This window comes from Drosophila obscura, unplaced genomic scaffold (assembly GCF_018151105.1).
Source record: "Drosophila obscura isolate BZ-5 IFL unplaced genomic scaffold, ASM1815110v1 contig_29, whole genome shotgun sequence".
Lineage (NCBI taxonomy): Eukaryota > Metazoa > Arthropoda > Insecta > Diptera > Drosophilidae > Drosophila > Drosophila obscura.
Genome location: NW_024542816.1, coordinates 1,556,083 through 1,565,113, shown reverse-complemented (window position 1 = coordinate 1,565,113; position 9,031 = coordinate 1,556,083). Strand labels below are relative to the sequence as shown.

The 9,031-nt window shown below is 45.1% G+C and overlaps 4 protein-coding genes across 4 annotated transcripts; 2 read left to right on the top strand and 2 right to left on the bottom strand.

Moving 5' to 3' along the window:
* Window positions 1-404: 404 nt before the first annotated feature.
* LOC111076072 (protein PXR1) lies at window positions 405-1,144 on the bottom strand. The gene is made up of 2 exons (XM_022369674.2): window positions 1,049-1,144; window positions 405-986 (listed from the first exon to the last, which is right to left on the bottom strand). Exons 1-2 carry the CDS (start codon window positions 1,095-1,097, stop codon window positions 469-471), a joined length of 567 nt encoding a protein of 188 aa, XP_022225366.2. The 5' UTR covers window positions 1,098-1,144; the 3' UTR covers window positions 405-468.
* Window positions 1,145-2,205: 1,061 nt separating this feature from the next.
* On the bottom strand, window positions 2,206-3,770 carry LOC111076064 (cell wall protein DAN4). The gene is made up of 2 exons (XM_022369661.2): window positions 3,630-3,770; window positions 2,206-3,539 (listed from the first exon to the last, which is right to left on the bottom strand). The coding sequence occupies exons 1-2, from the start codon at window positions 3,679-3,681 to the stop codon at window positions 2,515-2,517; spliced, it is 1,077 nt and encodes a 358-aa protein (XP_022225353.2). The 5' UTR covers window positions 3,682-3,770; the 3' UTR covers window positions 2,206-2,514.
* A 3,138-nt stretch (window positions 3,771-6,908) lies between these two features.
* LOC111076065 lies at window positions 6,909-7,397 on the top strand. Its single transcript, XM_022369662.2, has 2 exons — window positions 6,909-6,984; window positions 7,044-7,397. The coding sequence occupies exons 1-2, from the start codon at window positions 6,945-6,947 to the stop codon at window positions 7,247-7,249; spliced, it is 246 nt and encodes an 81-aa protein (XP_022225354.2). The 5' UTR covers window positions 6,909-6,944; the 3' UTR covers window positions 7,250-7,397.
* Window positions 7,398-7,747: 350 nt separating this feature from the next.
* On the top strand, window positions 7,748-8,098 carry LOC111076074. Its single transcript, XM_022369676.2, has 2 exons — window positions 7,748-7,850; window positions 7,914-8,098. Exons 1-2 carry the CDS (start codon window positions 7,808-7,810, stop codon window positions 8,078-8,080), a joined length of 210 nt encoding a protein of 69 aa, XP_022225368.2. The 5' UTR covers window positions 7,748-7,807; the 3' UTR covers window positions 8,081-8,098.
* Window positions 8,099-9,031: the final 933 nt, after the last annotated feature.

Sequence of the window (9,031 nt, the reverse complement as noted above, 5' to 3'; positions counted from 1 at the left end):
ACGGCGGATACGGATGCCAAGCGCATCGGTATGTGGTATGATGGATCAAACAGGCAGATACCCACAGATAAACATACGTATGCCCACATGGATGTGTGTGTACATAAAATGTATAAAATATTGGCTGTCTACACGAATCCTAGGCAAGAGGGCAAGACACCAAACCGAACAGAGCCGGGGAATTCAATTTATATGCAAATGATATGCAAGGCGTCGCAAGAAAAACCTCAAGCCCCGCACCCCACACCCCACACTCCAAAACCGAAGCCCATGGCAGAGGGGAAACTGAAAAGACATAAAAAAAAACCAATTGAAAGTGTAACTGAAGGGCGTTCGACTATGGGAATTTTAATTATATTTATTAAAAATGTAATTATGTAAAAAGGAAGGAAACAAACACAAACACACAATAAATAATAAAATAATAAATATCCAAGCCAATTAGCAAGACTCGAGACTCGTCGTCGCTCAGGTGAAGTATCGTATGCCCTCGGCGGAGTCATCCCTCACATCGTAGCTGCTTGGACGGTACTCCTTGGGGCCCTTACTGTTGCCATAGCTCTGCTTGCAGGGCCTTTCAGTCGCCTCCTCGGACTCTGGGTATGGCTCCTCCTCCTCCTCCTCTGCGGGATAGCCTAAAGTGGTCTGCTCCTGCTCTTCGGGAGCATAGCCATAGCAACAGGGTCTCGGCGTTGGCTTTCCCTTTTTGCTGGCCTTCTTGGCCAGCTTGTCCAGCTTGTTCTCTTTCTTGGTCTCGAAGAAGCTGAGCTCCTTCTCCTTCTTCTCCTCCCACCACTGCTTGAACTTGTCCCACTCGTCCTCCTTCTTCTCCTTCTTGGCCTCCTCCTTGGCGCTGAAGAAATTGAGGAAATCAAGCTTCTTTTCCTCCAGCCAGCGCAGGTCCTTCTCCTTCTTCTCCTCCAGCTTCTCCACGAGACTCTCCAGCTTCGGCAGCTTCACCAGCCACCCATGGACGGTCTGCAGCGCTGCAAGAAGGCCCATCCAGTAATGAGAATGGGATATTGTCGCGTCTCCCCGTGCCACTTACCCACGAAGGCCACCAGCAGCAGCATCAGTTTTTGGCCAAATCTTAGCATGTTCCCTTGGATCTCACTCGCTCCGTTTCGACTTCTGTCTGGTCCAAGCCAATTTCTTGGCTACTTATAACCCGAAAGAACGAACCTGCACAGCAGAGCAGAGCAGACCAGAGCTGTGCAGCTCCGAGCACGTGCCCAACAGATGATAAGCACGTGCATTCATTCGGCAATCTGTCAAGCTCGCGGCATATTTGGGGACTGCCATGATACCCGTACCGCTCCGTGCCACAGCCGTTCCCATGCAGGGCTCGGTTCAATGCACTGACCTCAGCCCAGCCCAGCCCATGCTTATACCCTGGCCTCTGGATTATCTGCGGATGCTGTAGTCTCTGTTTGTGTCCTGCTGCCCTGACATTTCTTTGGGTTCCTCTGACAACTCTCTGGGTTTCCTTGGCGTTCTTTCTGGGTGTCCTCAGACTCCTCTTTGGGGTTTCCCCCTCAGTTCTCTTTGGGTTCATCTGGATTCTCTTCCCTATGGGTATTTTGTGACATTCTCTTTGGCTTCCCTAGCAGACTGCTTCTCTCTTGCTGCCCCGTGGCATTTCTCTGCAGTCTCCCTGCATTCTCTACGGATTTACCCTGTCTTCTCTTTTTCTTTGGCTCTTCCCCCCCCCGGCCAGCTGTCACTCTGATTAGCCAGTGCATTACTCCTAATGTGGGTTCAGCAGGGGCAGACTTTTGGCCACGATTTGCCAAGATTTGTAACCCTGGACTCCAGAGCAGGCGCTACTAATTGACTTGGCTCTGGTATTGGTCATTATCATGGCTGGAGTGGCTGTCCGAAAAGGGGCTGTCTATGGGGTTGGCTGTGGGGCTGGCTGTGCCCCTGATGTGTTGAAAGTGGAAGTTAAATTGTATTTGCTTAGTGCGCCTCGTGTGGCAGCAGTTGGGAGTCCTGTGTGTGGGTGTGGGTGTTGGTGGGTGTTTGTGTTGAACAAATAGTTTGGCTAAATTAATTGCACACCAACTGTTTAGTCGTCTGTTTGTCCGTTGGTGTTTTATGAGTTTTTCTACTCCCCCCCACCCCGTGTCGACTGTTGCTGTCGTGACTCTGTCAACGGTTGCTCCTTGTGAGGGGCAGGTACTCGTTACTCGTTACTCGTTACTGGCACTAGTTTATTATATTTCTTATTTTTTGCTGTTTCTAGCCGGAGCTATAGCCCCTTCTAGAAGATAGCCCCTTGGCACAGGTGTTTACTGTACTGAGTTCAATTCTCGTCGCACCATTAGTGATCTCGCTTTAGTCACGCTCATTGATAGTTACGAGTAAGTGCTGCTGCAATTATGACACTGTGACACTGTCACATTTGCAGTCGCAGTTTCCAAGTCTTTTAAATAGTTTTAAAATATTTTGTGTATTTTTTGTGAAAATATATGCGAAAAGAAAAGCTTTCTCAGTCTCGTTGGGCGTTCCCCCTTATTGGGAAATGCGCACATTGTGAATGTTGCCCAGATCGAGGGGCAGACCGAGCTGCGGCTCCAGCACGCTATTGGCCACACCACCATCATCGTAGTCCTCGCTCAGATCATTGCTGATCGTGGTGGTTCTGGCTGTGGTCGTTGTGGTGGTGCTGGTGGTGGTCCCTCCTGGTCCCTCGGTTGTGGTGGTGCGGCGACGCGGCTTCCTTCCCTTGCGGCCACCGCGGCGACCCTTGCGCAGCCTACGTGACTTTGTGCCATAGACGATGGCCGCGTAGGGTTCCATTGTGTACACGGTGTAGGCCAGCGGCGTGGTTGCATCGGTGGTACTCGCTGCATCACTGCTACTCGTTGTTGTATCTGCTGCAGTCGTTGTAGTTGTAGTTGCAGTCGTTGCAGCTGTTGCAGTCGTTGCAGCTGTTGCACTCGTTGAATCTGTAATGTTTGTGGCTTCTGTGGTTATCGATGATTGTGTGCTTGTTGTTGTGGCTTCTTGAGCGGCTGTGGTTAGTTCTGTGGTTATGAGTGGCTCTGCGGTTGTGCTCGACAGAGTGGTTGTAGCTGTGTCTTGTGTGGTTGTGGATGGGTCTGATGCAATGGTTGTCGTGTCTTGTGGGGCTGTTGTTGTTGTGGCTTCTGTTGGCTGTGTGGTGGCAGTAACATTTGCAGTGTCTGTCGTTGTTGTCTGCACTGCAGCTGTGGATGATTCTTCGGTGGTTGGGGCAGCTGTAGTTGCTTGTGTGCTGGATGTGGATGATGTGGATGAAGTGACTGTTGTGGTTGTCGTTGTTGTTGGGGACGTGCTAGATGTTTCGGTGCTGGTATCAGGTTCCGTGGTTGCCGTGGCCGGATCTGGTGTGGTGGTATCCGTGCCTGCCTCCGCCTCAGCGGCGGCAATCACCTCGCTGATGTTGATCGTGATCGTCTCGTTGTGGCGCGTCCCGTTTGTCGTCTCTAGCGTGTTGTTCGAGCTGAAAATTGTGGCCAGAAACGTGGAGTTCTGGGCGGCACAGAGCTGGCAGGCTGTGGGGGCAAGAGACACCATCAGATTTGGATTCGGATTTGGAATCAATTAGCTGAAGCACACGCACACGCACGGCGGCCACTAATTACCTAATGTTGTCACCACAACGAGTGCAATTAAATGTCTACGTGTCGCCGGCATCGTCAGCGTGTGGGTTGAAGACTATTCTCGCCGTGCGAACAGCTTTCCGTTTCGATTCGTTTCGTTTCCTTAATTAGCCTGCGGTTCGTGGGCTGCTGATGCTGCTGCCTGCTGTCTGTGCTGTCTCTCGTGTGTGTCTTGGGGTGTAGTGCTCTATAAATTTGGTTAATTGAACTGATTTTCAGAGTCCGCATCTCGTTCATTTTTATATTGATGCCAACACACAAGCCACGTCCGGAAACGTGTGGTCCGTACGTGCGATTGCCGATTAACTTATCATGTCTTCCTCCCCCCAGCCCCCCCACCAACCAGATGCCAATCTACCAATTGTCGATGCTGCTGCCACAAAAACTCTCGCTCTCACTCTCACTCTCTCACTGATGACGTCTTGGCCAGCTCTACAGCTGATGCCCGGAAGCTGCACTCACTTGTTGCCATCAGTTTTGCATATGTCTGGCTGATTGCCCCCTGCCCCATATGTCTGTCTGTCTGCCGGATGCATTGCACTGCATTCGATTAGACCGCTGCACGGCTCCGCCAAATGCAGCAGTCACGTAAACTTGGCCAACATCTTGAGCAGAATACAAACAAAAATAAACTATTTCGATTGCTTAATGTGCCAGAGGCAGGGGAGTCTGACTGCAGTTGGATGTAGGGAATACATATATATAGTCCTTGGAGGCTGTAACACGTACAAGAGAAAGCCTGTGCCTGCAAATAAGCAAAAAGAATAAAACACAGCTGCCATTTTACTGTTATGTTTTGTTCTTTTGTTTCGCATAATTAAGTTCTATAAACAGAACGACTCATAGGAGAGCAACGCCTACTTTCACCCACTTTCCTGCCACACTGCAGCATTTTTTTTTTGCAAAAACAAATCCACGCTTGGACTGCTCATTTATGATTATAAAACCAGTATATTTTTTATGGGTAATTCCATACTGCGGTTACGTTATTCGTCGACAAAATGTTACAAAAATGTATAAATAATTTAAAACTGTTTTATTCCCATTTATTGTATATGTAGACTTCAACTTCAATAGAAAAGATAAGCAACAACGTACAGATGTGTACCTAAATATTATATATTATATTATATATATATTATATTTATGATTATATTATATTATATTATATTATTATATGTCCCATTGGATACAGCCCTGAAACAAATTGTTTGCTATTTTTCGATATATTAATCCATTTTTGTGGAGGTTTAGTATTTCTTGCCGTCGCAAGGCACTGCACTGCACTCCCTTACCCAACCTGAATATTTAAATTTTATTTTAGTAATGTTTTTGGCTTTGAACTAGAACTACTTACTGGCAATATTTCAGAGCAATATTACTTATATTTATATTTATTTCGCACATGCTTAACACGAGCTCTACGCAAAAAATGATCAATCACTGCAAAACGACTAGCAAAACGGGTTTGCAAGCGATCGTTTGGACATGTTTAGACATGCATGAAGATAAGATAACGCAGGGCTGCCCTGGCCCTCTCCTCGAGCTCTCTTGTTTTGTAATTTCTCCCTTTGTGCTGTGTGCCAGCACACCGAAAGCCCAACAAATGCAAACAACTTTGTGTGCATGCGATGCGTCCAGCAAGAACCGGTTTTGTCTCTTCTCTGATTGCTGTTAGCCCCGACTCTTGTTATGATTTTGTTGTTGTCTTTTCTTCGAGCTTGCACTCTTTCCTTATTGGAATTTGTGTTTTTGTTTGTGAGCATTGGTGAGTGCTTCGCCGTGAGCTGATTTTGGGCACCCATTATATCACTTATAGTCGTTTCATTCCAGTAGAGAGGGACAACGGCTGGAGCATTGCTAGTAGGTCTGTTCCTAATATTAAACACATGGCTGTATTTACATATGTACATATAAGCTAAAATATGGCTTAACGTTAGTCTACCACATAACATAAGTTCGGGTTCTGGGGGCATGACCATCTGTAGACAAATTTTTGGACTATTAAATAAAATACTTAGTGCTCATTTTGCAAATTATTTGATAAATAAATAAATATAATAAATAAAAATATAAATAATAAATTAACAATTTTTTGTTATTTGTTTCTATTTAATAAAATATTGAGTGTTCATTTTGCACGTTATTAAATAAATAAAAAAAAAAATAATAAAATAAACAAATTTTTTTACTATTAAATAAATAAAAAATATTGCGTGTACATTTGCAAGTTTTTTAATAAATAAACCCCTACTGCTTGTTTATTTCATTAAATTCTAGGGCTTTAAAAGTTTACCAAAATATACCGTTCGCCTAGACTGGGAATATTGTAGATTTTATTTGTTGATAGTTAGAAAGATTTTGTGGCAGAAATTGTATCCAGAATCATCTTGCTTATAGGAGCTGGTAAAAAAAAAATGAAAATACAACCACAAAAAAGACAACAAATTTTAATAGGTTTTCGCATTAAAGTTAATGAAGTTAATAATCAATAAATTTAGAATATAATATGGGGACGGAATTAAATACATGGAAATGGGTTTTTATTGACTGTAAATGTTTTTTGGCATGGTGGCCTTTTTTTTAACGGAAATTCCCATACAAATCATCCCTGCGATTAAAAGGTAAAGGCAACTTTGTCTCATTAAGCCGCCCCATTAAGTGTCTTTAATTGTGGCAGCGAACATTGATACAAAAAAAAGAGGGAAATTAATCGCAAAAAAGGTGGGAGGGCCGACAGATATTATGGCAACTGATTAGCTCGGATAACTAGCGACGAATGTGCTGAAAATCGTTTAAATGACGGCATTAAAAAACAGAGAGTTTTAATTAAGTATTTACATGGCATTCCACTCTCCTCTCCACCGATCCACCGCTCAAATCGGATAATTATAAATTAAATTTAAATTTAATGTGAACGTAAACGTGACGAGGGCTTAATGAGAATTGTAATGACAGCAAAGCACCCAAAAGAGAAAGAGAGAGAGGGGGGTGTTACAGCAGCAAAATGGATAGTTGCAGCCAGCACCTGTAAAAAGGAAGAGAACCCCAACATAGAATTGACATAACGAAATACTTAAAAGTTTTTACAGTCCATTCCAGAGATGGCCTCTGACGTAGGAGAACGAACCGAACCCCCTGCCCATGGGATAGACAATAAGCCATAGAGCACGCTCCAGATTTGTCGGGGGTCGTACGTGATCTAATCGGTCTGAGAGTTCTACTGCGAATGGGTATAAAAGCCGCTGTCGGTGCTTGCAGCAGACAAACAGTTCGATAACTTCATTCGGTCTAAACATGTTCAACAAAACGATCTTGGTAGCCCTCATCCTGTGCGGTGGGTTATTCCCGATATTGGATCGCAGGCCAGACTACAATTTTCGTTTAATCTTGCAGCCTGCTACCTGAGCGCCAGCCAAGCCCGTCCCCAACTGGACATACTCGGTCCAGCCGTCGGCGGAGCCACCCAAGGAATCGCCCAGGGAGCCACCGGTGGACTAGTCAGCAAGCCTGGCGAGCTGATTGGCAGCCTGACCAAGACGGCAACTGGTGGTGGCGGCAGTGGCCTGCCCCTGCCCGACATTTCGCATCTCAGTGGCTGAAGCATCTGAAAGAGCAGTCTGCATATAATTTCTGTAAATCAGCACGCGGTGCAGCCAACTTGAAATTTCTCTGAGCAACCTTTTTGTGTAATGTTTTTGTATTAATTGTGTAAAATTGAAATTAAATGGAATTATATTGAGCAGCGTACAAATATGATTGTGGAATTGCTTTGGGGGCTTTATTTATATTTATATATTATATTTATATTATATATATTTATATATATATTTATTTATAGTAGTTTATTTATTTATAGTATTACTCACTTTTTGCATTTTTAAGTGTGCCAGCAACTTGCTTTAATTATGCAACAAATTCAAAGAAATTTTACAACTATTTACTCACTTTAGGTCGAAGTTGAAGAACGCAAATTCTAGACACTGATATGTCTGGTATGTCCGCGAGCCAAATTCCAACTGAAGGCCCATTAATTCTTGTCTCAAAAAATTAATCGCTGCTACGTGTGTGACCCACACGTAGGACTCTATGGGGGCTATGGATTCGCGACTATTTATGGCAGGGCACTGGCTGCGTAGCGCTCAGTTTTTGCTGCCAGTATGTCCCGCCAAGTAGTAGCCACTCTCATTGCTCTGGTCTGTGGTAAGTGCTCTGTGTTGCAAGCGGCAAGTAGTGCACATTTTTTACCCTTCAACCATTTCGCAGTGCTTTTGCCGTTGTCCTGGTGCATGCCCAGCCAGGCAACGCAGCAGCAGCAGCAGGAGGCGACAGCGATGACACGTCGCGAGATCATCAAGCAGTTTGTGGCCCGAGTGCAGGCACTGATAATCGAATTGATGGACAAGCTAAAGGCGCTCAATGCCCTTGGCTAGCAGACACAATGCGGATAATAATAAAGAGAGAAATACGGATAAGGATAAGAATAAAGAGAGAGAACGGGGAAATCCATAATAAAGTTTGAGCAAAAGTTGATGTGATGTGATGTGCAGTGATGTGAAGTGTTCCCCCATGATGGATAATCAAGCGCACAGCTCGTCCGCGGCTAATGAACATCCCGTTGGTGCTTTTTGGGTCACCAAAATGTGTCGTGGGTCACCATTATGCGTGTCCCATTGCGGTGACTGTACTTTCGTTGAATGGGGGTCAAATGCCAGCTGGGACAGCCCCAAAATTATGCCACAAAAGAAGAAAAGTGTGTGCTGGGGCAGGGGCAACAAAATCTTAACGAAATTTCTCACGTTTGCCATAATTACGAGCAAAATACGTGACATGTGTGTTGACGGTGATATTTACCAACAAGAGAGCTGCGTTGCGGTGGGGTTTAACTTTGGGTTAGCTAACAGCCACGCCCCCCCATCCCGCCAATATGCGATATGCGATATACGGATATATGCGAGTGTGTGTGTGGCAGAGTGTGGCAGACTTGGAGCTTGAAGCTAGTGCCGAGTTTGTAAATGGTAATAATACCAATAAAAATCTGTGTACAACAACCCCTCGACCACCACCCTCAACCCACGACCCTGAAGCTCAACATCAATGCGATCTAACGATGTAATTCAGAAAAATCTCTTGAACAAATGTTTGTGACTCCTGGTCCGTGACTCGAAGCCAGCCAGAGAGAGAGAGAGCGAGAGAGAGAGAACGAGGAAGAGAGAGGGAGAGAGAGCGAGGAAGAGAGCGAGAGCGAGTCACCACATTAATAATGGTCTGGGGATTGAGATGGCGGCGTGCTGCTGTGCTGCCTTTTCCATATCCTTTGAATAATTCAGGCAGAGCTGAGAATCTGTTTTTCTTTCCTTCTTTCTTTCTTTTTTTTTGTGCTT

Excerpts from the sequence above, each read along its gene's own strand:
- LOC111076072 (XM_022369674.2), bottom strand. The coding sequence starts at position 1,097 with ATGCTAAGATTTGGCCAAAAACTGATGCTGCTGCTGGTGGCCTTCGTG. Across the intron at positions 987-1,048 it reads GCTGCTGGTGGCCTTCGTGG|CGCTGCAGACCGTCCATGGG; the intron begins GTAAGTGGCACG and ends GCCTTCTTGCAG.
- LOC111076064 (XM_022369661.2), bottom strand. The coding sequence starts at position 3,681 with ATGCCGGCGACACGTAGACATTTAATTGCACTCGTTGTGGTGACAACA. Across the intron at positions 3,540-3,629 it reads CGTTGTGGTGACAACATTAG|CCTGCCAGCTCTGTGCCGCC; the intron begins GTAATTAGTGGC and ends TTGCCCCCACAG.
- LOC111076065 (XM_022369662.2), top strand. The coding sequence starts at position 6,945 with ATGTTCAACAAAACGATCTTGGTAGCCCTCATCCTGTGCG. Across the intron at positions 6,985-7,043 it reads GGTAGCCCTCATCCTGTGCG|CCTGCTACCTGAGCGCCAGC; the intron begins GTGGGTTATTCC and ends TTAATCTTGCAG.
- LOC111076074 (XM_022369676.2), top strand. The coding sequence starts at position 7,808 with ATGTCCCGCCAAGTAGTAGCCACTCTCATTGCTCTGGTCTGTG. Across the intron at positions 7,851-7,913 it reads TCTCATTGCTCTGGTCTGTG|TGCTTTTGCCGTTGTCCTGG; the intron begins GTAAGTGCTCTG and ends ACCATTTCGCAG.